The sequence below is a fragment of the Phasianus colchicus genome, chromosome 13 (assembly GCF_987193195.1).
Source record: "Phasianus colchicus chromosome 13, bPhaCol1.hap1.1, whole genome shotgun sequence".
Taxonomy (NCBI): Eukaryota; Metazoa; Chordata; class Aves; order Galliformes; family Phasianidae; genus Phasianus; species Phasianus colchicus.
Window position 1 is genome coordinate 10,133,915 of NC_143448.1, and position 26,729 is coordinate 10,160,643.

At 40.7% G+C, this 26,729-nt stretch overlaps 3 protein-coding genes across 6 annotated transcripts in view; 1 reads left to right on the forward strand and 2 right to left on the reverse strand.

Moving 5' to 3' along the window:
• The window catches only part of LOC116243935 (neural-cadherin-like), a 46,760-nt gene extending 44,821 nt beyond the window's left edge, over positions 1 to 1,939 (reverse strand). Inside the window, exon 1 of the mRNA XM_090149301.1 lies at positions 910 to 1,939. Within this exon, the coding sequence (XP_090005427.1) occupies positions 910 to 1,939 (1,030 nt within the window). The remainder of the gene's footprint in view (positions 1 to 909) is intronic.
• Positions 1,940 to 5,047: 3,108 nt separating this feature from the next.
• Positions 5,048 to 8,379, forward strand: PDCD5 (programmed cell death 5). Its single transcript, XM_031615136.2, has 6 exons — positions 5,048 to 5,170; positions 5,441 to 5,481; positions 6,191 to 6,252; positions 6,650 to 6,741; positions 6,966 to 7,037; positions 7,424 to 8,379. Exons 1-6 carry the CDS (start codon positions 5,105 to 5,107, stop codon positions 7,469 to 7,471), a joined length of 381 nt encoding a protein of 126 aa, XP_031470996.1. The 5' UTR covers positions 5,048 to 5,104; the 3' UTR covers positions 7,472 to 8,379.
• A 1,831-nt stretch (positions 8,380 to 10,210) lies between these two features.
• Positions 10,211 to 26,729, reverse strand: part of ANKRD27 (ankyrin repeat domain 27) — a 58,318-nt gene continuing 41,799 nt past the window's right edge. For 2 of the 4 annotated variants that reach the window (XM_031615360.2, XM_031615359.2), the window contains 11 exons: positions 26,444 to 26,503; positions 26,214 to 26,333; positions 22,939 to 22,983; positions 19,538 to 19,660; positions 18,037 to 18,234; positions 17,576 to 17,695; positions 16,832 to 16,993; positions 15,889 to 15,997; positions 14,467 to 14,545; positions 13,664 to 13,736; positions 10,211 to 11,931 (listed from right to left, as the gene is read on the reverse strand). In XM_031615360.2, the coding sequence (XP_031471220.2) occupies positions 11,662 to 11,931; positions 13,664 to 13,736; positions 14,467 to 14,545; positions 15,889 to 15,997; positions 16,832 to 16,993; positions 17,576 to 17,695; positions 18,037 to 18,234; positions 19,538 to 19,660; positions 22,939 to 22,983; positions 26,214 to 26,333; positions 26,444 to 26,503 (1,359 nt within the window). In that variant the 3' untranslated portion in view covers positions 10,211 to 11,661. Of the gene's footprint in view, positions 11,932 to 13,220; positions 13,293 to 13,663; positions 13,737 to 14,466; positions 14,546 to 15,888; positions 15,998 to 16,831; positions 16,994 to 17,575; positions 17,696 to 18,036; positions 18,235 to 19,537; positions 19,661 to 22,938; positions 22,984 to 26,213; positions 26,334 to 26,443; positions 26,504 to 26,729 lie in introns of all 4 variants that reach the window. The other 2 variants (XR_016470552.1, XM_031615361.2) reach the window with 2 other exon arrangements.

The window sequence follows — 26,729 nt, forward strand, 5'->3', positions numbered from 1 at the left end:
TATCACACACCCTCTCTCGGGGCTGAGCACACAGACAGGGCACATAAAGCATCTGTGCCCCAGAAAGAGATCTATCAGCTCCTGGTTGGCAGCCAGAGCTCAAGCTGAGCACCGTGCACAGCCAGAGCCAGGGGTTGGCATCCAGCTGCTGCTGCAGCACTCTGACAAATCAGGCAAGGCCCAGTTCTGACTGCTGCTCCCTGGGACCCTGTGAAGGAGTTGGCTCCGCAGGGAGAGGAATCTCATTCCTGTGGCTGTCAGCACTAACCAGAGCCCTGCAGGCACGGCAGAATGCACTGCCACCAGCTCCTGAACTTGCTCAGAGCCATTAAGCCCCTGAGAATCCAAGTCCTCTGAAATCACACCATGCAAAACCCACTAAACTTTCCCGTGATGAAACCTCATTGACCAACCGCTCTGTGCCAGGGCAATCCTTTTCCCTGAACACCCGCGTTAGGGACATGTGAGAGAGTTTCTCGTGGCACTCCACATCTTCACAACTTCACCACAACCACAGGCTGCACAAAGTAACAGAAGGTGTGAATGGACACAAATGATCACCGTCCTCTGACTTACAAATACAGCGGAGCCAAACTGTGCTCGGATAGGTGAAAAATATCACACAAGGCAATGGAAAAAATAAAAATAAAAAAAACGAAAACCAACAAAACAGTTGTAAAGTAGGCAGAGATAAACGATGTAGGCCGTTCTCTGGATGCCGAGTTAAGGTCCCACACAGTTTTCTGTACTGCTCGTTAATGACTCCGAGCTTTAGCAGTCGCAGCACGAGCCCCGGGGAGCAGCGCACCGCCCCTCACCGCGGCGTTCCGACCACCGGCAAAGCAAAAAGACCAAAGCCCCACCGCGGAGCCCACCCGCCCCGCTCCCGGCCGAGCCCCGGGCACACACCTGCGCGCTGCCGGACGCGGACGAGGACGTCCCACGCGGCCGCCGTCTCCCGGTCCAGGGGCACGGCGACCGTCACCGCGCCGCCGTCCCGCTCCACGCGCAGCGGCGATCGCTCGGCGGGCGGGGACACGAGCTCGAACCACGCGGCGGCGAAGGGCGCGGGCGGCAGCGCGGCCAGGAGGGTGCCGGGCCGGGCGTCCTCGGGCACCGCCAGCGCCAGGGGAGCGGCGGAGGGCGGCGGGGCCTGGCGGCGGCGGCGGCGAAGGGCGCGGGGCGGCGGGAGGCGGCGGGGCTGCGGCAGCACCTCCAGCTCCAGGGGCGCGCTGAGGCGCGGCGGCCGCCCGCGGTCCCGGGCGTAGAGGCGCAGCGGGATGGGCGCGCGCAGGTGCAGCAGGGAGCGCACCAACACCACGCGCCCGCTGCGCGGCACCACGAAGAAGTGCGCGCTGCTCGGGCGGGCGAAGTAGCGCAGCTCCGCGTTGGACCCCGCGTCCGCGTCCTCGGCGCGCGCGTGCCACACGGCGGAGCGCAGCGCCAGCGTCTCCTCCACGCGGAGCCGCGCGACGCCGCCGGGCGGCCCCCCCACGAAGCGCGGCGCGTTGTCGTTGTCGTCCAGCACGCGGACGGTGAGCGCGGCCAGCTCGGCGGGAGCGGCTCCGGGCGGCGCGCAGAGCCGGCAGCACAAGCCCAGGCGGAGCGCGTAGAGCGGCCGCGCCTCGCGGTCCAGCGGGCGGCGGGTGCGCAGCCAGACGCGGCCCGAGCGGGCGTGCAGCGCCGCCTGGAAGTGCGCGTGGCCGTCGCCCAGCAGCTGCAGGCGCCAGCGGCGGCCCCGCACCTCGGCGCACCAGGGCTCGTGCCCCAGCCGGGTCAGCGGGATGCTCAGCCCCTGCACGCGCGTGCCCGCCGGCCGGTTCTCCGCCACCTGCCCGCCGAACGACGGCCTCCTCCTCCGCGGGGGGACGCGGGACGCGGCCAGCGCGCAGCACAGCAGCAGGCAGCCGGCCGCCCGCCCGGCTCCGCGGGGCCCCATGCCGGCTCTGGGCCGGTCCGCCGCTGCGCCGAGCGGCGCGGTAAATGGGCGGGCGGGGTGGGGCCGCGGCGGGGCGGGGAACGGCCGCCCGAGGGAGAGGGGCGCGCCCGGCCAACCCCCGCGGGCGGCGCCGAGGGGAGGGGAGGGCGCCGCGGGCGCTGAGCCCCGAGGTGCCGCCGGACGGCCCGACCCCTGCCCGGAGCCGCTTATCCCGTTCGTGCTGCAGCCTCACCTGGGCGGCGCGGCCCGATCCGAGCGCCTCCACGACCCGCGGTGCCGTCCTTTGCCGCGCGGCTGCAGGAAACGCGTCGCGCTGAGCTGTCGGTAACTTCGGAGCGCGTCGGAGCTGTCTCTGAGTTGCTGGAAGGTTTGTATTCAGGTGCCGGCTGCTCCCAGCGGGTACCGAGCGACGCGGGCTCGTCGAGGGCCCAGCTCAGCGGGACACAAAGGGACGGGGCTGTTCCGATACGAGTGGAGGTGCTGAGTACGTTGTCGCTGTTTATAACAACATTTGTAGCTCTTTTCTCAAACGTGAGTGTAACTGATAACCCTTTCCCATCTTATTTTGCAAAGTGAACCCCCTAACGCTGGAAAACCGAGGACATTTTCAGTATCTTTCAGTATTTTATAATGATTAATTTCCAATTTATTTCAGCCGCCTGGAAGAACCTTTCTGTTGTTAAGCAATGTGCTGTACACGAGTGTCATAAGGTTAGAATAAATGCTTCAGTTATAATAATCTGCAGAAATGGGGGTACTTCTTACAGAGCCAGGAGCGTCTCCTGAGTAACAGATAACCAAGTTAGAGGAGCCATACGCACACAAAAATGTGAAATCTGAGGTGCATTGCAGTCAGACAAGCCAGTAACAACAAGTTCTCACTGAACAGTGCACTCAGTACATTGCTTCCCCTGGCTGGTGCCTTATTACCGAATTAATTACATTGATAACCGCGGTAAACAGCTCGAAGATCTTTAAAGGGAAGCTCACAAAAAAAAAAAAAAAAAAAAAAAAAAAAGTTTTCATATGATAGCTTTTCTATTAATCAGAACTTTATGTGACTGACACAGGCGAGTTTCTCAGCCCTGCCCAAAGGGTTGCTCAGGTATGTGCTGCTCCAGGGTCTGCAGTTCAGGAAAGCACATCACACACTGCTGCCCTATGGGGGCTGAGGGCCCCAGCAGCTGCTGAGGTCAGCAGCTCTGACAGCTGAAGGTGGACTGAGCGAGATGCAGTACAGCAGCTTATGGAGAGCACTGAGGTCCCATCTCTCCTGATCTTTCCCTAATAGCATTTTGTTCAGTCTGGCTTCCATTTGCTTCTTCTCCTCTTCTTTCTCTCTTTTAATCTCCATGTATGAAACAGCAGCTGGAAGCAATAATGGAAAGTGAGTTACAGTGGGTTAACTTAAACCAGTGCCATCTTCTGTTCCACAGGCTCTTAATTAAATGAATAATCAGAACCAATATTGTTTTATGGAAGTAGATTTGCTTCCATAAGCTAGGGAAGAAAATAAATTGTTGGAATGCAATGAGTAGTTCCACTACCAGTGAAAAAAGAAGAACACAAATCTTGTTCAGTGCATGTATCTGTGTTATTTCCAAAATGTAGCACAAACTACCAACATCTTAGTTCTGATTGTAAAGAAAGCTTATGTGCTATAATGCAGAGTTTCAGCTGCCTCGTGCGGGCACAAATATGTTATCCAGAAAGTGAGGAATAACATGAGGGGCAGACCTTTGCCCAAAAAACCCAACAGTGGTCATGCTTTACATTCAAGGGGAAAAAAAAAAAAAAAAGCGAAAAAAAAAAGCTGATGTGTAAAACAAAGAAAACATCAGAGCATAATAAGCAATAAAATGGCATGAATGGCTTCAGCCATGTCAAAAGAACTATCGGCACTTTGTAGCGGAGCAAATTCGTGAGTGACAATCCTAAATTACGTATACATTCCCTATATGATAAATATCCTACATACTGTATGGATATGCACACACACGGGGTTTTCCCGTGCTGGAAGCCAGGCACTGAGCTGAGGCGCCTTACAGATGCCGGGCTGAGCGCAGCTCGGTTCCCGCGGAGCTCGTGGGGCGCTGCCTTGCCTTTACAGGCTTTACAGTAGCAAACCACCCCATATAGAACAAAAGAAAAGGTTTGCGTGCCATCTGCAGATTTGATGGCCCCACATGGGTTCCATTCCTCCCAAACATTTGCAGCTTATTGTTTAAGGAAGAACGGAGTTGGAGGGAAAAAAAAAAAAAAAAGAAAGAAAGAAAAGTAATGAATAATGCTTTGCTTTGCTTTTCTCTCGTTCCTGCCTCTACAGCCCGAGGTCTCCTCGCACCTCCGACTCACACCCCACTCCGTCCTCCCCCATTCCGCACGCAGCTCTGTGAAACCACCGCCCGACGTGGCACGGTGCTTCTCGGGAGTGTTTTTACTGATTTTTATTGATTTAGGGCCCACAGCTGAGGCTCCCACCCACACTGCTGCGCCGTGGGTCATCCTCACTTCGATTTTAGTTCCGTTTCGAAAGGAGCAAACAAGGATTTCATCGAGCGAGGAGTTCTGGTGCTGCTCCCTTCAGAACCAGCGCTGCCGTAGCTGCAGGTCCGCGGTTGGAATCGCTCGAGGAAGGGGAGCGTTTTGTTTGCCGGCTTCGTCCGTGCGTGCCGCTCTGTTACGGCGCTGACATCGTTTTTAAGGGTAGCTACAAAGTTACCGCGAGCACCGCTGGAAGAAACATTAATTATTGAGATTAAAACCTCGTGGAAAAAAATACGGACTTTTCCCGAGCCCTCTGGTGTCTGAAACCAAGGCGCAAAGGATTTGGGAAGGAACTGCTCTCAAAATTCCCGCCCTTCAGATTTTTATGTCTTTCTCAGAAGTGAAAATTCCCCGCGGCGCAGCCGGACGGCGCGGATCCACGCCCCGCCCGCGAGGCCGGCCCTCAGCGCAACGCCCCGCCCCGCCCCGCGCGGCCGTTCCGTGGGACTCGGCCGCCCTCTGCTGGCGGCACGGGGTAAAGCGGCGGGCGCGAGGCAGCCCGCGTTACGGAGCCCCGCTCCTCGGGTCCCGATGACGCGCCGAGCCCCGCCCCGCGGACGTCGGTCGGACGGCGCCGGCGCATGCGCGGTGCGGCGGCTGCGCGACCGGCCGTCGGCCATGGCGGACGAGGAGCTGGCGGCGCTCCGGCAGCAGCGCCTGGCCGAGCTGCAGGCCAAGCACGGGGTAAGGCGCGGGGCCCCGCGTGAGCTTTGGAAGCGCTGCCGCCTCCGTGCAGCGGGGAGGCCTGGCGGTGCCGGGGGGACCTGCGGGCGGGCCGGGCTGGCGGTGCTGCGGTACGGAGGCGGCTCGGCCTGGCTGCTGCGAGGGCAGCGATGCCCGGGATGGAACCCGCGGGCGGTTTGGGTCGCGTTGATCTCTGCTGAGAGATTGAACCTCCTTGTCCTGCCAGTGACGTTTTTGGATTATTGCAGCTTTTTATTCTGTCTCATTTAGGATAGTTCTGCTGATCCATCGCAACAGGAGGCAAAGCAGAGGTACCATGGGAGCTGCCCGCTGCCGCCCGCGTCTCCTCTCATCGTCTCGATCCCCCCTTCTTTTCATATTAAGTGTCTCAGCCGAGCTTCGGCTGTTGGAAGAAACCATCAGCAAAGAAACTGAAACGTGAAAGATTTAAGTACAAGGGGAAAAACACACACACACACACACACACACACAAAAGCAATTTCATACTTTCCAAAGTAGAAAAATGGAAAAAAATAAGTGGAGGCTTTTGAAAGAAGTCAGGGTGAGAGCTTAGGGCTTGTATTAACTGAAACACAGAAACTAAAACTCCCAGGGTATGAAGACTTACTGGAAACTGCTAAATACATAACGAGGTTTAGTTCTGTCTGCAGCTGTATGGACTTCTTGGTGCCCGATCAAACAAACGCTGCTTTTGGAACTAAATGGAACTGATCACAGAATCTTGATGGCAGCTAGCATGGTTTGGTGTTTCTGGCAAGATGTAATGAATAAATCAATGTAGTAAGGGGAACTCTAGGTGCTGTCAGCTGATGTAGTAGCTTTATTGTTGATGTGTACAGCTGCCCAAGGCAGAAATGCAACAGAAGAAATAATAAATAAATGTAGGGTTCTTGTCAGTTATGCAAATGGAAACTCTTCTGTAAACTTCCTTGGTTTTGTGCATATTGTTTCAGGTGGTGTTTGAAATCTCCCTTTTAATGTATCTAATCTCCATTACAGGGAAGCAGAAATAAGAAATACAATTTTAGCTCAAGTTCTTGATCAAGCAGCACGTGCCAGATGTAAGTATCCAAGAAGCTATAAAATGAAGAATTCTCACCTCTCAAATAGAGAACATACATGCCTGTGTAGAGGCCACACTGAAAAAAACTGTTGAGGGGAAAGCTAGTTCAGTTTTTCAACTGGTGGTATGAGTGAGGGGAGTGGTCAGCTGACATCTGAATGATATTATTCCAGTTCTTCCATGAATTAATAGTAAGAACTGTAGTGAGTCAATGTTAGTTAATCTAATAAAGAACAAATATTTAAGAAATTTATCTTTGTCAAAATTCCTTCTTCAGTTTATTTCATCATCCTGGCACAAAGAGGACAGTTCCCTACTTTAGTATCTAAAAAGTGACAGTGATGATATTCAAAGTGTGTTCTAAAACAAACTGAACAGAGCCTTTTTTGTTGCAGTAAGCAATTTGGCACTTGTGAAACCAGACAAAGCAAAAGCAGTAGAGAATTATCTTATACAGATGGCAAGATTTGGACAGCTACCTGGAAAGGTGAGTTATGTCTTGCTTTTTTTCCCCTATATTTTCTTGCATATATTCATTTTCAAACTTAATTCCCTCAAAAATATTTGATGTTTTTAATATTCATAGAATTAAATAACTGAAAAGAGCTCTTAGGAACACTTCTGACTACCATGGTATAATTCATCAGTCAGACACCTTTTACAAAGGAAAATGCGTTTCATTTGTTTGATACTAATCTTCTACTTTCCTAGGTATCAGAACAAGGTTTGATAGAAATACTTGAAAAAGTAAGTCAGCAAACAGAAAAGAAAACAACAGTAAAGGTAAGTTTTGTTTCCTATAGTTTATTATATATAATAAAATATAAAAATTATATGTATGTAATATATAGTTACAAACTCAAGCAGGAAAACTGAATGTAGTGCACTATTTCAGTTTGTATTTACCATCACTTCTCTTACCCACACTGATAAGTAAGTATTGGGTTATATCCTTAGGAATAGTCTAATTTGCAGATGTTATCACTGGGATATCAGTTTTGTGTTGTGAGACAAACCTGTGCTTTTGATCTCTCCCATTATGCCAGGTGGGGACTGGAAGGTTGTGATGGGGTGAAACTTCTGTTTCCCAGTAATAGATTGTCAGATGGGTGGAGTTTGAAAGACTTTTTCTGTGTTGGATTTACTGTGACCATTGTATTTCATTTTAGTTCAACAGAAGGAAAGTATTGGATTCAGATGAAGAGGATGATTATTAAATACTACTGTAAGACTGCCAAATAAACGGCTTGGACAAAGGCAACAGTTATCAGGCAGAATGCAAAATCTGAAAATGTTTACGTTTCTTTTTTTTTTTAATATATATAAATATGTATAAAGGCCAACAAATGAACTTGTCTTGTAAAATACACCTGAGAAGGGGATTTTATAACTTAAATTTTTGTAGTATAAGTGGCCTGAGCAGTGTGGAGCTCTCCACTGCTCGAGTAGCATGAAAATTGTTACCCCTTACTCAGTGTGTAAGCTATGCTTTCAGCACCTGTACACCCTTAACTTGCTGCTATTGGAGATACGGTAACATGAGAACTTAAGTGTAAAGCTGGGAACAGCCACTTACCTCCAGAGTCTAAGTCACAGAAGTGTTAGAAGCAAGGTTTCCTGAGCCCCTGAAGGAAGCCTCTCCAGCAGCTCACAGACTCTCAACTCTACTCAAAATTTATAAATTCAAGTTAAAGCATCAAAGTAGCCATTATTTGTGTTTGGAATGGGGGCAGTCTCTATTATAAAGAAATTGTTACCATCATACAATTGAAGTTTCTCCTACAAAATAATCAGGCTGTCTCAAAAAAAAAAAAAAAAAAAAAGCAAGTTAAAATTAACTGTGTAATTGTAATACAGCACTGGTCAGACATTTGGTATCGTACATTCTTAAAGCTACCTCCATTTTTATCAAGTGGCTGGAGTGTTTCTTAAAAAAAAAAAAAAAATCAGTTTTCCTAAATTTCTGCAACTCCTGCATGCATAAAGTAAAACTTGTGCTGTACATTTATTCAAAAACATTGTGCTGATAAACACTCTACAACCACAAAGCCCTTTTCTGACATCATTTAACATAAACATGTATGATCCTGTGTTTTTTGGAACAGAATAAAACTGTTTAAAGTGAGCACTGGTAAGCGTGTTATTCTTGTTCAAAAAGCATCACTTTAACATGGCTGTTCACAGACTGTTGGAGAGAATTCCTAGGAATACTCCCTTCAAATCTTATCTGAGTTTAGCCTTGAATCATCATAGTCTTAGAATATCAGTATATTTCTTTAATGATAAGCTTGGTTAAGCATGTCAGAGGAATCTTTCACTTACCTAAATCATTTATTAGACGTTATTTGGAACTGGTCAGGATTTAAGTGCTTTGATAGATACAAATCCAAAATGCCTGGAAGTAAGCTTTATCCTAGACTGAACACTGAAGTAAAAGTGAAGCATGGTTTGATCACTTAAGTAGGTTTGGGTTCAACAGGACAACTGTTCAGATAGAACAACAACAGAAAACTCAAGTTAATGAAGCTACTTTTGGTTTTGTGGGTTTTTTGGGGGGGAAATTTTACAATTCATTCAAGAGGAAAACGTTTTCCAAAGGCAAGCACTAGTGTAACACTTGTCCAGTTCCTGTAAAATACAGGAAGAGTGCTTTTCCTAATCAGCCACCTCCTCAGATTGGTATAATTGTAGTTGTGCTTCATGTTCTACACTTATGCATAGTCTCAGTAGCACCTGGCACTACCCACAGATGTAACAGCAGCAAATAGATATGCAAATATGTGGCACTTCAGAGCATCGCTGTTCCTGCACCTGTGCTTAGTGACTGCTTATTGTGGACTATTTCTCTGCTGTGTATAGCTCCTTACAAAAAGCCAGTTTAAGATCATAGAGTCATTTGATTTGGAAGGGACCTTTAAAGGTCATCTAGTCCAACACCCCTGGTGACTAGAGCTTCCAGCCTTGCTGAGGTAGTGCAAGAGGGTCATTGTGCAGCAGGGAGATGTCTATTTGCCCATCAAACAGACTAAATTTTAAAAGTGAAATTAACCAAATAATTACACAGTCGTTTATATCAAGATGTTGCAGCTGTTTCACTGCTTGCATAGAATACAATGGAACACTTTATGCTTCAGATAGAACAATATTTAACAATTTGTTTTCCATAACCCGTTCTAGTCAAAATTGGTTTTTAATAAAAAACAAAACTAAATTCAGAGTTCACATCCTCTGATACTTATTTCTAACACTTTTCAAAGGTATTAATAAACTCACTCAGAACTTTTTTCCAAAGCTACCCAACTCTGAGAAATATTCTGCACTTAGATGCCGTAGCATACTATCACCAGTATTAAAAAAAACTATGGAGCTGATTTTTCTCATTCAGACTGTCAAGAAATCTTATCATGATTTAGGTAAAACACATACTGTAATTAAGACATAAGCTAAATTCTCAGTATTTAGTTTAGAAATCAGATCTATGAAATTTTATTTCTATCTTTAACTTTACAATGAATCTTCAGATATTTCAAGAACATCACAGGCAGGGATAAGCAACGAGCTCTAGGACAACAGTGTACTGTCACAGGAAGAAAAAAGACTAACTAGTTCATCTGTTCACCCTTCCACTTGCTCTTCTGGCTTGCTGTAGATAGTTAACATCAATCCCACCTTTTTTTAAATGAAGAAGGAACTTATAAGTGAAAATGTTCAGTTTCACAGGTAATTCTGTATTTAATATTTATATGCCTGAAATCCCAAACCTACACAACCTACTAATAGCAATCTATGAATGTAGAGCAGAAAAGGAAAGAAAGTCCTATTGAATGTGACTGTAAATTCCAACAGATCCCCTCAATTTACACATAAAGGTGAACTCTTCAAATGCCTCTTCAAAAACAAGGAAGTAAATATACAAAGAGACGCAATGCTTTAAATAAGCACTCAAAGAAAACAGCATTTTCAAGAATTACTTTACTAGCTTTTTCTTTCCATCTTTTGGCACAAATCCAAGGCACATTAGAAAAATCAGATAAACTCATAAATTATTAGAAAAATAAACACAAGATCCTCAACTCCAAATGTCTAAATGTGCACTTGCTGCAAATTTTACCTCTTAGATTAAAAAGTTACTTGAAAAAATCACCAGCATGTCCTCCAGCTTTCTACTTTGCCAGGCAGTTTACTGATACTGCAATTAAAAGAAATAAAATTATTCATACAAATAAAATGAAAGCTGGATGTGGTGAGCCAAGAATAAAAAAATACTGCACTTAGGAACCTGGCTTGTGCTATGCACATGTTACATGTTTTACTACCGTAACCGAAACAGTAGAAAACAAAGTCCAAATCTAAGCAGCCATCTCAGTTACTTGTGAGCTTTTCATCTTCAGTGATCACTTCTAGGAATGATCTATTCCAATAAAAGCCAAGTGGTGTGAGAGGTACCTTTCAGAAATGGAAGTTCACTTCTTTCAGTAACAGTCTGCTTCATGCTCTTAAGCAGCGGTTTTGTCTGCAGATGTTGCCCAGGTTCAGAATCACGAATATTCGTGCATTTTTTGAATGGCTAGCTTTAGAGGAAGAAAAAAAATAAACCTTAAAACAATTTTGTGTGTCCTTATGCACTCTTGCTTCTGCATATTTTTTAATCAGGCTGAACACTGAGTTGACAGTTTAGCCTTGCAGCGGTTCTCTACTTCTCCCCACTGTCTTGGCTCCTAAAAAGAACTTGATGCTGTAGATCCGATACACGGGAGCATTACAAAGAAATTAGCAAAGATTAGTTCCCTTCATATTATTAGCATGTATATATGTCTAACATGGTGTCACAGATGCTATGGGGCTACTGTTTTCTCAGCTACTGAAATATACAGAAATATATACTATAACAGTTTGTAATATTCGAATAAAAATAGACATTTCAATTACCTCTGTCAATAAATATCTTGTTATCCAATATATCTTTATGTATATATAAATATATATATATTTATATATATTTATCCACTGTAGTGGTAAAAACCGAAAATGTGAAAATTATTCAAAGACTTTAAAAACAAAGTGGATGGCTGAAAAAATACAATACAGGGTTTGGTCTGTTTTACTGTTATATATGATTTTTTAGTAAGTGCTAAGTAGAACAGGAAGGTAACTTTACTGCCTACATACATCAGTACTTCCCTGTTTGTTGAGATCAGTAACGATCTGGCTCTGTAGTTACCTCCAAGACAGATTCAGTCTTCAAGAGTTCTGGGAACATTCTGTTTCTGCTGAACAGTCATCCCTGTATTCTCTTCTGAAGGCATAGCTTACAAGTGTCAGCAAGTTCTTTGATATGCAGCAAATGGATACTGAAATCAACACCAGCTAGTTCCTCAGCTTTTGACATCACGGTTGCGCTTCTTTGTCAATGTTTGGAAAGCAAGTCATCACAGCAGTCTTTTGATTGTGAAATACTTGGACTTCCAGGGCTGGATAAACTATTACCACTGCCACTCTCTGCTGAAAGTGGAACGGTGTGTCTCCGGTGCATTAATTTACTCCTACAAGGAGTTTCTATCATGTCGTCATGTTTCATAAATTTGCCACTGCATTCTGCATCAATAATCTTAGCTTTGTTCTGGTCCAGTGTTTCAACAGATTTTAACTTGGTTTTATCGAAGCTTTTAATAGCTAACTGTGGGGAAAGAAAAATGGCACGTCAAAAGCATTGTCTAGTTTCTTCACTACAAACATGGACAATTAAAATAGTTTTGTGAATATAATTATCACATTAACGTCATGAAATTCTTGACACTGAGAACACAGTCAAGAATTGGAAATACTGCACTCTGTAGGACATTTATCATCTTCAGTCTAAATATGTGAAAACAAGAAGAGGCCAACTTGTCACAGCATAACATCAGTACCAGAACTGAAAAGACAATCAAGGCATTCTAAAACTTATTTTCCAATATGATCTTATCTCTTACAAATATCTTTTGTAGTGCAGGTCTTAAGTTACTATAACAGCTGTTTCTCATACCACAAAGAAATGTGCTAGCAGTTACAGAGACAGGTTCAACTAGACACTACAGAATTAGGTCTGAAAGCCAAACTGCTGCCAGATCTGTCAGGGGAGAGACCCTGTGCTCCTTTTTCAAGACTCTTGTTCAATCACTCCAAGTACTCCTATGTTCCATTTCTATATCTGCCTCCGACTTTTCTTTTACAAAAAAGGTGGCTCCCCTTGGTCACTGTCCACTTTGCAGATTTAGATAGAAAAATTAGAAATATATACTAAAAAAAAAAAAAAGGCCAAGCATACTAATGACAGATTTTCTGAGAAAATAATTAAGGGCAGAAAAGAATTATAATACTCTTTTGCTGAAATAATGGCCAAAAATTGAATAAGTTTCGGAAAGAGACTATGACCTGTAAATTCACAGAGCCATGACAGTCAAACATGGTGCATGTGCTATATATCATTGTCACATATCAGTTTTTTTGTCAGTTGATGTATTTAAATGACATGCTCTCTTTGGTGATCCACAACTATAAAATCCAAATCCCGCATTTAATTAATGGAATATTATCATTAATGCTAGAAAGAATTAATAAAATATTACAGTTCTATGGCATTAATTTGGCATTCTCAATTTGCAAATATTAAATCTAACAAGAGATCCATGAAACAGAAAAACATTTCATTTTATAGATGAAGATGAGAGGCAGAGACCGCATTTCAGAGACTACATCAATCTAATAATAGACAGCTACTGAACTAACCTGGTAGAAAACTGCTTTCTTTTGAATAGGTTTGTTTTCCTCCTGACTTAGTATGCAGAAAGGCTCAGAAAGATTTCCAGTAAGAGTCACAGCCAGAGCAAAGATGGAAGAGGGAATGCATGCTCTGTGGATAGGGCAGCATCCAGCAGCTACACTGACTTAGGGAGCCACAGTACGCCCAACCACTGATGAACTGACCACACCATATAGCTGTGATACAGCTGACAATGCAACATCCATTTTGCTATCTCCCTTGCAAAAAGTCTCCACCTAGAAGCAGATTTATCAATTTGCTGACAAATTTCTCTCCTGTGAATAGCACCTCTGCTTGGCAACATCTATTCTTACAATATGCACTTTTTCAAGCATATCCTAGATTTTGCTGGACAAGCAACAAAAAAGACAAAAAAATTAAGCCTGCAAGAAGAGGCTTAAGAAATTTAAAAGGAAGTATGAGACATTTAAGAGATAGATAGTAGAGTAGTACAATTAAGTCTGGATGAGGATGGAACATTAGCAATTTAGCAAGCACATCAGAACCTTGGGAATTCGTTGACCACCACTAGTAAAGAGATTTCCCTGTTAACTGTATCTACGTTAATAGCAGATATATATTATACAAGTAATGTGGTTGATCTTACCTGGTGCAAGAACTGATAGTCAAAACTGGGGACACTTTTATCTCTTGTTATTGTTCTCCGTACGTGTTTTGCTCTAAAATACAGTTTAAAGAAATTAAATTTAACTTGATAAAGAGACTCTTTTCATGAGTCTTGATGATGGAAAACCCACTAGGTGGCACTATCTCAGCACACAAAGGCAACTATCTGATAGTCACTTTTTCCACAAAAGGACAGCCTACTACTATCTTCTATATTTTAAAATCATAGAATCCTTCGAGTTGGAAGGGACCTTTGAGGCCATCTGGTCCAACTCCCGTGCAATGAAGAGAGACACCACAGCTAGATCAGGTTGCCCAGGGCTTTATCCAGCCTTCCTTTGAAGGTCTCCAGGGATGGGGCATCATTTTATCACACAGTATAAACTGAAATTTGGAAGATAATAGCCAAAACTCAATGTCTGAGTGAAGCATTAAGATATTTTTAAAACAATCTGGCTCAGAAATTGCTGATTTATGGCATAGCAAGTATCAGTGCAAAACCTATTGTAAATATGTTTGCCAGTACTACCTTCAGAAGCCAGCTTTTCCCCTTTCTGCTTCACATCACTGCTGTTCACCACCACTGAGTACACCTAGAACATCTGTCTGGTGATATTAATGTTTATGCCTCTGTGGATTAATGTCTACTGTTGTATCTGTCTACTCAGTCATATCTGATGTGCAACAATGCTTGGCCCACTTTTGGGTGTTATTAAACAGTTACATGTTTTGTTTGCTTATGGGAAACAATAAATATACTTCCACGAAAGCTTCTATGCTTACTTGTTAAATCTGTTAATTGATTGGACGAGTTGATGTTGTCTTCTTATGGGATCATCAGCTTTCTCACATGGCTCATTCACTAGGGGTTTAAAAGAACAGGCAGCTAGAAGTACAACTTAGTCACAATGAAGAATTAAAAAAAAAAAAGTTCTGAATGAAAAGTGATATCTACTGACAGGTGAAAAAGTTTTGTAGTAAAAATATAACAGTAATAACTTGAATCAGTCACCATTTCTCTTTGGAAATTTTAAACCATTTTAAGTTGCAGGAGTAAGCACTGTTGATCAGATTAGCATGACTGGCCAAGATTCTGGAGAGACCATTTAATTCTGGACTTTGAGGCTCCTCATTCCAATTTTTACAAATGTGTATAAATAATGCTTTTCCACCTCTTCATTAATACTTCTTAGTTATGTCTTTTGCTGGTCTTTTAAAAACTATTCCCATGATATTTGAAAGGATTATATCAATCTCTGGCAACAGCATATGGTGATAAATTTTAACAAAATAATTACATTCTTTCCTGAGGAAGCAGATCAGGTACTTTGAAAAGTCTAACTAAAACTCATGGATGCTGAAATGAGCACTTCTGCCTCTCCTTTTCCCTCTGTCCTGGCCTCAACTGTCTTCTTTCCACAACTGGGGTGGCAGCAAGTCCTTTGCCATGCTGAGTTGTGCAGCTCAGCACAAAACTTGTTACTTGTTATACCTCTTCTCCTCTGTTTGTGAACTGTATCAGCTGGGAAATCATCTGAAAAACTTCTGAGCCAGCATAAGGAAGCAGTGGATAAGGACAACCAGAAGCAGAGGGAAGGAGAGATGAAGTGAAGACAGGCCAGGAGTAACACCATTTCTTTTAAGCGGCAATAAGCTACATCAGCTCAGCTATACCATCAAACTGTACCATGTGTCTCAGTATATTTGTTTAGACTGTACTAAATGCTGCCATTTACGGAAAGATATGTTTTTTGCAAATCTTGCTTGATGGCTTAGAAAATTATTTCCGTAACTTTGATTTCTGTCCCATAATCTGAGAGACAGTAACACACTGAAGTATCATTGCCTAATCTGTTTTAGGGCAATGTGGATGACAACCAGAGGTGATTTAATCCCTTCTTTGCACTGAAATGGACAAAGTATTGCATGGTTAATTATATAATCTCAAACGTGCTATTTCTTTTTAACATGAAATGATTTAGTATGTAAAATTCCCTGCTCTGCACCAAAGAAGTGAAAACTGAGTTTGTGAAAGATGTCATATATGTAATTAAAAGTCTGCTGAATTTAGTTATATTATTCTAAGTGTTTCCTGTAACAAATATGAAGAACAGTTGGCTATTCTTTAATTATATGTAAATCATATTGTCTCAGATTAATTCCTAAATCTCTTTTTATTCATAACAGTGGAAATAGGACATGTACCTTTTCTTCTTATCTTGATAGTAGCATGCTGCTCACATTCCTTTTCTTCCTCTGCTGATGCAGGTACATAGCTTGCTGCTGTTTCCAGCAACTTAATGATATTTGAGTTCTTAATTTTAGAAGTTTCCGTTTTCAGTGTTGAAATAAAAATAAGGAAATAAAAGTACAATTTCAGAATTAAAATTCATGCAGGTGTGTTAGCTGCTGAAACGAATGTACACAAGAATACCTCTTTATAAACAAAGACTTCGTATCAGCTTGATTCTGGACAAAGCCTGTGTTCCACAAGGTGCGATGTAAAAACGCTTTTGCAGCCTTTGTCTACTATTTCAAATTATACCATTGATGGGTAAAGCTCATTTATGATTAAATTGATAATATGCATACTGAAATTGATGCAGTACAGAATTTTGTGGCTGTTATGCTAAACGTCAGAAACTATTTAAGTACAATAAGATAGGAACTATGCATCAAATCATTTAGAGAATAACTCCTTATGACCTAGTATTAATAAAATGAAAGTTGATGACGACAAGATAAAAGATATCAAAAAGCACAAAGGGTGAAACATGGTGGGTGAAACAAGATTGCTAGCAGGGTAACTGATTAAAACAGGGTGTTTATTTTCCTCCAGCCTGCATTTCTTCTGCTCTCTCTGCCACTACTAGCATTTTCCTTAGGGCCATTTTCATACGTGTATGTGCATTCACTCTTCCTAGGCTCATCCTTTTTGTCTAGGATTTTTATTTTGGAAGCACTACCGTTTTCACATATCACAAGTCATGGTACAATAAACAGGCATCTTAGTCTTTATATCGCATATAACTTTTGAATACAAATTTCTTGGCCGAAAATGCTGCTGTGACAAGCAGTTACATTTGCTTTACATTACACCTATGGAACTTTAAAAAATCAAATGCTGGAAAAAACTTTCTGCACTCACCGGCTCAGCACAGTCTGCAGGGGTACAGTTCATTTCATTCTGTATGTGTGTCATTGCACCATTCTGAAGCAGCAAGTCTACCAGGGCTTCATTTTTCCCTATCACAGCCTCGTGCAGTGCTGTATTTCCTTTGGCATTAGAAAGGTTAACAGAAGCTCCATGCTGGACAGCAAAATAAAATCAGAGTTAAGAAAAAGCAGCATAAAATTGAGATAGCACGTTATTATTGTGCTTCTCTCCCCTTTCATTTTCTATGTAGCAATGAGAACAAAGCAACAGCAGCCTTGCAGCTATATACAAAACCAGAAAGCATATGCTAGCAATCACCAGTTCAACAATAAGCCACCTGGTCATATTATTATTTCCTACTCTCTCATAGCCACAATTTCATGAAGAAACTCATTTCATTTTTTGTGTGCATCTTCTAGATAGGCCAAGTCTAAAGGAGACTTAAACTAAACAACAACACACAAAATGCTAAAAAAAACCCATTTGATACAATCACAAGCAAGAAAACCTGCCATGTGCCACAGAGAAGTTTCATAGAAGCAGTTAGCTGTACAGTCGCAAACTAACATTTATCTCATCAAAAACTGTGAAAGGAGGAAGAGAAAAAAAACACTCATTTTTTTTCCGAGTAATTTTAATGAAGAAAAGCTTAAATAGTAATATTAATCTGAGTCCTAAACAAGCACCAGTAACACATAAAAGTAGTATTCTGAACACTGTTTTTAGTGATCTTACCTGTAATAACAAGGCAGTAGTCTCATAGTGACCATTCAAGCATGCATAAATTAAAGGAGTATTTCCATATGCATCCTTTTTATTTTGTTTGGCATTATAATTCATTAGACATTCTACCACCTGTAGGAAGAAGTAACTTTTTAATTTAAGATACTACCTATCATGCACATTTCTTTACATGTATAAATCTGTAAATAGAGAATGAAAAAGGATGGAAGAAAGAAGATTGAGGAAAACAAGTCTCAGTTTTGCCAAACAGATGACAATCAAAAGCACTAATTCTTATCATACTAGTTTCCATAATTTAGGCCATACAAACCAACCAACCATCACCTCAGCTTTAAGCATCATTAAATTAATTTTAACTGTTAACTGGTTTATCTTGTTGCTAATTTCACAGAGGAGTTTTTCGCTGATGGCTCTGTGTTAAATAGCTTGCATCCATGAAGAGGCTCCATTACCTGGGAGTGACCTTTCTGGCAGGCTAAATGAAGAGGCACTGCATGTTCTGCATTCTTGGCACTGATACTGGCTCCATGTTTCAACAAGAGAGAGACAAGGTCAGAGTGTCCATGCAGTGCAGCCATATGCAATGGCGTAAAACCATCTTGATTTGACACATTTACACCAAGGCCACTAGCAGGGACCCTTGCAAATTTCTGTTGAGGAGTACACAAAACAAGATAATTAATAATTAATTAATTCTGTTACTTTCTATTGACCAAAAAGCAATCAAATACCTACTAAGTAAAACACCGAACAGATGGACAGACTTCACAAGAACTTCAACTACAGAACCTCACTGAAGACTTTCAGGAAAACAACTGGTGAATCAGAGCACCTTGGCAGTATTTTTTAAGTTTTTTTTCTCTTTTTCTTTCAGTATGATAGCTCCCTATATAGAAATTCCTGGCAAAGTATTCATGTTATTAAAAAGGGACAAAAGCTGTGCAGGTTGAGATGGAAGTAAGGCCCAGAGTTTTTATATAGCTGTTAGGATGCTGTTACATACAGAGACTGGGTGTTAATACTTTATGAGCTACATTTCACAAATAGACACTCATGCTCTTGCAGACACTGTGTACCTATTTTACTGCACTAGATAATACTACTAAGTAATACATATAATAACTAAAATTATTTTTTTCCACGTGCAAGTATCATTGTTCCAGAGCAGAGACTCCGTGGGGAGTCAAGAAAACTACCTGGAACATGGCTTACACAGCAGTATTTGTTTTTACTCCTTTCACAGACTGCATGGGTGCCTAATGTTCACAGTGGTAGATCTTTCATCCTGCCTGTCCTCAGTGTTCTTTAAAAGGTATGCTTAACCAGATCAGTTAACAAATGACTTCTGCTTTTCATTCAGTAGGCAAGTGAATTCCAAAGCCTATTCCTTTCCCAACACCAGCAGAACTTCACATTCTCCAGGTGTGGCATCTTTAACATATGGTCTCCATATTCAGAAGTGCAAGGAAACAAGTTATCAAAGAACAAGCCACAGACCCTACACAAAATAAGAGTAAAGTAGCAGTGAGAAATTTAGAAAAACTTAAGCCATCTCACATCTTTGCTCTTTATGGATGATACTTTTACTTCAAAATAGCCAATGCAGTGAAAATTTATAATGTGGTTTATTCTCCCATGACTTATCTGGTGACATACGTCTTAAAAAGTAGCAATTCTTCTTGAAGGGCAAGTAATTGGCATTCTATTTCCAAGCAGCCTGAATCATTTCCTTACTTAAAAAAAAAAAAAAGTGTATTTTAAAACCTCTGTACTCCATGATAAATAAGGCCTTGTACAATTTACTATCATGAGTTCTGTTGTCGTCTGTACATATTTCATCACTTTTTGGACAGAGATACAGAGGTGTTGGGCTATACGAATGCTATTTCCCTTGAGCTAGAAGCTGAATTATATGAACACACATTATTTTATTTACAGAATGAATATTCCAACCTTTTGTGCTGGCCCACATTTTGAGCACTGGCATAATGGATGGCAGAATTCTGGTTTCAATGTACTGACTGCATCATCTTCGTCTTCTAAGTCTTCTTCTGTCCATTCCAAGAGATAACGTACCTGGTAGAAAAAGCAAGTCCTCCTTTATAGATCCACATCCTAATAAATCTGCATATCTGCATCTTATATAAGTACAATTTCACAAACACATACTTGTGAACATCACAGGAAGACTATACAGCTACCTCCTGCCATCACTTCCCTGGAGGCAAATTAAAACATCAAATGTTATTGTTGACAAAGCAGCTAGAAAATTCACCAAGTATAGCAGTGAAGTAAATTATAAATGACTTCCTGCTGCCTAATCAAGACTTCAGTGTTCACCTCTGCTCAAACCTTCCAAATCCCTTTAGCTCAGATGATGATTAGACCAAGATTTGTGCCAGCTCCTGTCAACGTGAATTTTGCTTCACTTTTTTCTTTAACAAACACAAGGAGTGACAAGGATAACAACATTTAATCAATATCCAAGCTTTGCAGGTGCCCTGATTTTTCCTATGTCTTTTACTTCCCAGAAGCTTGACAGTTTTACTTTCTTCTTTTTAAGAGAGAGCTCTTCAGTGAAATTAGTCTTAGGATTCAGAGCATTCCTGAACGCTTTGCATGCAGTGACACTTACTGCAAGTTAATTTTAAACTAAATTCTACACAACAAAGCCATTGAAGAAATATATTTTTACACTGGAATCCATTCATCCACTGTAAACTAAAGATACCTTAGAATAAGTGAAGGCTCCATTACTGCAGTAAATGACCATGTAGAAAGTACAGTTTGAGAACCTCCTTGCAAAAAGCTGCTACATAACTGAAACATATTTGGGTAATAAAGCTTAATCCTTTCTAGACAGATCTTCTATACTGTCCTCAAATTCTTTTTTCTCACTAAGGACACAGAGGATTTACCAAAGTGAGCTGAATGTTATTTTCAGAATGCAGAACTGTCATTGGGTCAATTAATTAAAATAACTCTCTCTGATTAACATAATTATCTCTAATTTAAAGTATAATTGCTTTTGAAGTTTGCAGGTGCTATGATAATGACAAAAGTTGTGGTTTTTTGGCTTCCTGAAGAATCAGAGCATAATTATTATTTTTGTTCCATCTTCCAGTTCCATGGCACTTTGTTTAATGCCTCCTCTTGAAAAGCTGAACTGGCTGTCAGAGGAGAAATCTACAACAACACTAATGACCCTTCTGATGCTTCTGTTCCTATGGAAACAGAACTCGGGCCGTCAGAACAAGATAAGAATTTTCAAATGACCCTTTTTAAAATAGATATGCAAGCTGTAGATGATATGCTTATATGCAAGCATGCATGCCATCCAGTTGAACAGTTCTCTTTCTAATGAAAAATTTTACATAAACTTGAATAATGTGGAAAGTAAGGCCAGAAAAAATAAGGTGACTGTCATCTGAATGCATGTTAGATTTCTAAATGCTTCTCGCTGACGATGTCTCTTGATCAGTGCTAGATATTTATTTTCTAGCAGATTATAACAATATATTTTATTTTCCTTAAGTATTTTATGATAGTTTAGATTTTGACAAAATCTGTGAAGAGCTAATTGTAATATGCTCTTGTTTACTATTTGCTAAGGCCATAGTAAATGTCACTGCTGTGTATATTGCTGCTTCTTGAAAGACCTTAAGGGCTGATTTGGAAATAATTGCTAAGATTAAGCTATGCTATAAACTAGAACAATGACATTACACTTCTTTCCCATGATCCTTTCCTCTGTCTCCAGATAAATAAATTCCTTCTTATCAGCAAACTGGGACAAAATACAGTATTAACACTGTATGCATTTTGCATTGTACTTTCTCTCTTTTTATTATGACTGTGCAATGGGGATGTGAAACTGCCAAAGTACATAACACCTAAATGATTTTTTCCGAATATGCCTCCTGAAGAGAAACCCTGCATTCTCACCCAGGTTCATGCTTTTGTCCCGTGAAGTACAAAACAAATCAGAAACATACAGCCTTATGTATGTTTTGAAAATATAAAACTTGTAAAGATTTCTAAGCAACGCCTTCAAGTTTTCAGTGGAATGTCATTGGAAACATTTTATTTTTCAAACTTCTGGACATAAATGGTCATAGCAACTCAAAAGAACATCAAAACAACAAGTATTCCAAGCTACAGGACACCAGCTCTGAATCTGATACTATTATAAACACCAACTCATCTACTGAAGAGAGATCTAGACTACAGAAAAGTTGTATGCTCCTAAGGTAATTCCTATTCTGTATTGACTGCTATAACCAAAGGTTTCTGTAAGCATAAACTATAAATAAAAGTGTATCACAATAACACAATCACAATAAGGGCCCACTTTTCATTTACTCTGCTTTACACTGCAAAACAAACAGTAGACAACATTCAAACCATTAGATAATGCAGAAATGTAGGCATGTAGCCATATCTGGCTAGGCATGCATTTTTAAACAGCAGTATTTCATAAGGGACAAAATTATTTAAAGTGGCCAAAATAGAAAATAAAAGAGGATTCTAAAATATACAGAAATACAAGATGCTATTCACGTAATGCCCCCAGAAGAATACCAAAGTCAGTATGTGCAAAAATCACACTATGAACCTAGGGAGCAGCAAGAGCAAGAAAAACCATAAAAATAAAACAGAAATAGCAACCTTGTGTATCAGGAATATTGGGATAAATAAAGACAATTCCACTAATACTAAGCAAGCAGCAAATTTCCCTTCCAACTCCTTGGATTTTACTTGTTATCTGTTCTACCTCTTCCAGCAAACTGGAATGTAAAGCACTGTTACGTACGCCATAGTTTGAGTACAGGGGATTAAAGGGATAAAAGTGGTTCCCTGTGCACACGGATTCATTTTTCAAGGTAAATCTCAGCTCTTGGAACTCATGAAAATTTCTTCTTTTCAAAAACTGCTACCAACAAAATTCTGATGAAGATGACCCAGTAATAGCTCTATCATGTGTGACAACTTTTTTCCAAAATCATAATAGCGCCCCAATAAATATCATTAATGTCATATAAACCTGCAATTAAAAAAAGGATATTAAATTAGACCAACAGCTCCCATCTAGTCGACACTACGTTACATAACCAAATTCATTTCTTTACTGAATGGTCATGAAAATGTCAAAATAATAGCCCTCAAAGCACTGTAGGTAAAATGATTTGAGGACATCAAGTGAAAATTCTTGGTAGAAAACAAGCTCTATATATTTGTTTCTGAAGGAAGATAAGAATGCTTCGCTTAATACCTTATTATTTACAAATAACTTCCTCAATTTGAATGAGATAAACTGGAATTCAGTAATATTCAACAGCCATTTTAGGACTCACCATTTCCAGATCTCCATCAGCAACTGCTCTTAGGAGTTTCTCCACCTATGTATGAAGAAAATTCATTTGCTTTGTTAGTATTAAGCTGTGCATAGAAAATCCTGTCTCTCTTACCAATCCCTAAGCTAATGTAGTTGGATTAGTGCTGGCCATTTTATATTTGCTAATAAAGTTTTAAAGAAAAAAACACCTTCCTTTAATTACAAATAACTACAAAAGCTGTGCATTCACAGTCATTCGGTCATCAGTTAAACAGTACTTACGTAAATAGAACACAACTCATCTACTTATAGGGAAAGCCATATAAGCTGCTACACATTATTACACTGTTTCAGCAGCAGTTGACCATACATTACTGTTGTGAATTTAAAACTAAAGAAAACTTTGCACAAGTGAAACTCCTGCCCTGATGAGCACTATTGTTGTCTGGGCTCTTATCAACTTTAGCAAATTATTCCAGCACTGTGCCAATATCACCAAAGAGACTGCTGTAAGAACAAAGTTGTTTCAATCAAGTTCAATCTCAAGTTGAATATGTCATGGAGTAACAGCTAGAGTTGCATTTCAATCTTTATCTAAATATGATAAAGATTGCTCATTACAGCTGCATCTCAACACATTTATAACAAATGCTCAGCATGCTGTACAAAAAGATATAACTGATAGCAATAAAATAGTTTCACCTCTCACTCCAGTTCCAGAAAGCACGCTATCAGGAAAACTCCTTTAGAAAGCGTATATGACAGTATCACTCAAGGGAGTCACTATTATTCATATAACAGAAATAAATGGACGCTCCTTGAAAGTGTACAGCTTTACTTATGTTACTAATGGCAATTTACACATCATTGACCTTATGTTTCATCACTACTGTACTTTAAGTAGTCTTCACTTTTCTGGAAGGGTGGGGAAAAAAGGAATTGTTAATCTATTCTTAAGTTGAACATAGCCCACCTAACTACAAACTAGCTGTTTTTCACATTACAACTCTAGTACATTCTGGGAAACAGAAATATTTATCAGAAAGCTGTTAGCAAGATAGAGAGTTTTTAATTTTTAAAAGGCATGAATGTACATAAAATGTTTCTGATTAACTCTACATTTTGTGCGTAAGCTATCAGCTCCTTTCCATAGCATTTCTGGAAGGAGTTTTATTATTGTTTTATGCCAGGTTACAAATACAAATAAAGTTAAGAATCTTTAAATTATGTTACATTTGGATAAACAGAATGGTAATGTCAGCCTAGATACTGCTAATGGTGGATGCTGAGCGGTGAAACACTGCAAGAGCAGCAAGTGACTTTTAAGGATACTTCAGAACTCTCTGCAGCTATGTAAAGTAGGAAGGGAATCTCAGATGGAAGACAAGCAGGCTGTGACTTTAATATTTGGTACAACAAACATGGAAGAATGAAACTAAAAGGAAGTCATATTTCGCTGGTCTGACCTCCTTCAGGGTTTTATCAGAGCAGGACAAATCTTGTACAGGCAAAAAAACAGAGGCTAGATTAAATCTCTCCATCCCTTTTTATTTCCTTTTAGGGAAGCTACTAAATTCTGTTCTTCCACATTACTACAGTTCTAGTATAAGGTGAAGTTCCTTGAAGTAATGCACTAGGCCCTCAAGGCAGCATTCTTCTTACCCAACTTGGAATGTGTAAAAGCCATCTGTCTACATCTAAATTCCCTCCCTGGTACCTGCAAAATAGAATGCAGACAAACAACACCTGAGTACAGCTCAGCTCAAATTAAGCATCTAAGATGTCTGAGAAGAATGGTGCTCTGGAGGTACTAACTTCTCTCCACCAATTAAGGAGAAAAACTTAAGACAATTGTCTTTCAGACATGTGAAGGCAGGTAAGCTGTATCCCCTGCACATGCACATCTAAAATGGACTAAACATATTAAGAAGATCTGTACCACCCTTAAATTTCCCTTAGCACAGTTCCCTAATCATACAGAATAATGTCATCACAGAAGCTGTTAATGATTTTCAGGGATCAGTCTTATCACATAGAAGATACCTAACAGTAATAGCAAGTGACCCACAAGCGCTGATAATTTCTTTCCAAAAACAACTTCCTTAGAGTTCTAAAAACTGCCCCAGGCCTTAACAGTGAAGAAATATATAAATCTATTATGCAGCTTATGGATTATTTATTAAGAGTACTCAAGCTAAAATGTCTGCTTCGAGCATTCCTCCATTTTTCCAGCTTGCTTTCTCATTTCTCTGTGGAAGGTAAGTACTCTCCTTTAAATGTAAAAATAAAAGAAACAAAGCCACTTGATGAAATCTACTGTAACTTATTCACATACTCAGCTTTTCTGCTGCTGAACAGAAATTCTACTAAGAGTCATCAGTTCCAACAAATGACATTACAAATTTACATGTCTAGCTCTTTTTCTTTTCTAAGTTGTAAATGAGATACATTCAAGACCATATGCCATAACTAGCAGTAGTAAAGACCCCACTGCATTTCTTTAATCCATGATCTAAGACTTGAAGTCTGGAAAACTGATCTTACCAGTTTCCCATTACTTCCAGTGGCATTCCCTTTATGAGGATCTCTCGGGATTAGGCCCTTGTCTCTTTGCTTAGTAAGAATAACAGCAGTGAGCCCATTTGAAACTTGGCAAACAGAACTGACCTAAAGCTGGATTAAAGGAAGAGGTCATTAACCCCAAGAATATAAGGTATAAGCTGCTTGTAATCTTTTCCCCTGGTTTGAACTACATCTTAGCTCTCATGAGCGATAAATTTGTTCCCTCAAGAAAAAGCAAATCCTCAATCTATCAGGTAAAGTTTTACATACATTAGACCTCACTCACAGAGCCTGCGTGCACACAGAGGTACACTTGGACATCTAGGCTCCCACAGACTAAAGAGATACCAAAGTGTGAATTAATATTGTCTTTCTGGCAAATGATGTAAAGTTTCCTGACGATTTTTAGAAAACAGGAAAGTTTGGAAAGAGGAGAACTATAGCAGAAGGAATGCAAAAAATTAAAATGCAGAAATGATATGGAGGGAAACAAAGATACTGTGGAGATCAAATTGGAAAAAATGGAACAGAAGATAAAGAAATACAAACAGTATCAGAAGGAGTGATGATATGACAATCTTGGGAAGGTATAAATCTGAAGTATGGATTTAAGGTCCCAAATGAAGTAAAAAAAGGAAAAGAAAAAGAATATTTTTGAAGAAGCAGTTTAAAACAGTCCTATATAATATCGCTCTTCTAGGTTCACTTACTTTACTTTTACCTCAGTCTTACCTCTTTATAACTGTTCTTCACTTCATCTTGCCTCACATCAATTGATGCTGATGACAAACTAGAGACAGATGATCCTCTGCTGAAAGTTTCTGTTGAGTGCTGAGGAGACCTAAGTGGTGACTTCAAGTTGGGAAAAAGAAAAAAACAAAAACACAGAAAAACTTACATCATCAGATTAAGCAGGTTAAATGTAAGAAAAAAAAAGTTCAGTGATTTCCATTGGTTGTTACCTCAGAAGCACTCTGTCCCCGCTCAAAGGTTAGATAGTTTAATTCCATCAGTGACAAAATCTGCATAAAAATATTAAAGAAAACCAATGTAACTCCACCAACTGAAACATAAATTAGCTGACAACCTAATATTAGTAACAGATCACAACTGAGCAGATTAAAAGTACCAGTCTGCAAATTTATGTTCTGTACTACTGGGAGACTGCATTCATACTGCTAGATTTAAAACACAACCATTTTACCTCAAAAGCAAACATACATTTTAACTTAAACAGTATTAAAGTAC

Excerpts from the sequence above, each read along its gene's own strand:
- PDCD5 (XM_031615136.2), top strand. The coding sequence starts at position 5,105 with ATGGCGGACGAGGAGCTGGCGGCGCTCCGGCAGCAGCGCCTGGCCGAG. Across the intron at positions 6,253-6,649 it reads TCAAGCAGCACGTGCCAGAT|TAAGCAATTTGGCACTTGTG; the intron begins GTAAGTATCCAA and ends TTTTTGTTGCAG. Across the intron at positions 6,742-6,965 it reads TTGGACAGCTACCTGGAAAG|GTATCAGAACAAGGTTTGAT; the intron begins GTGAGTTATGTC and ends CTACTTTCCTAG.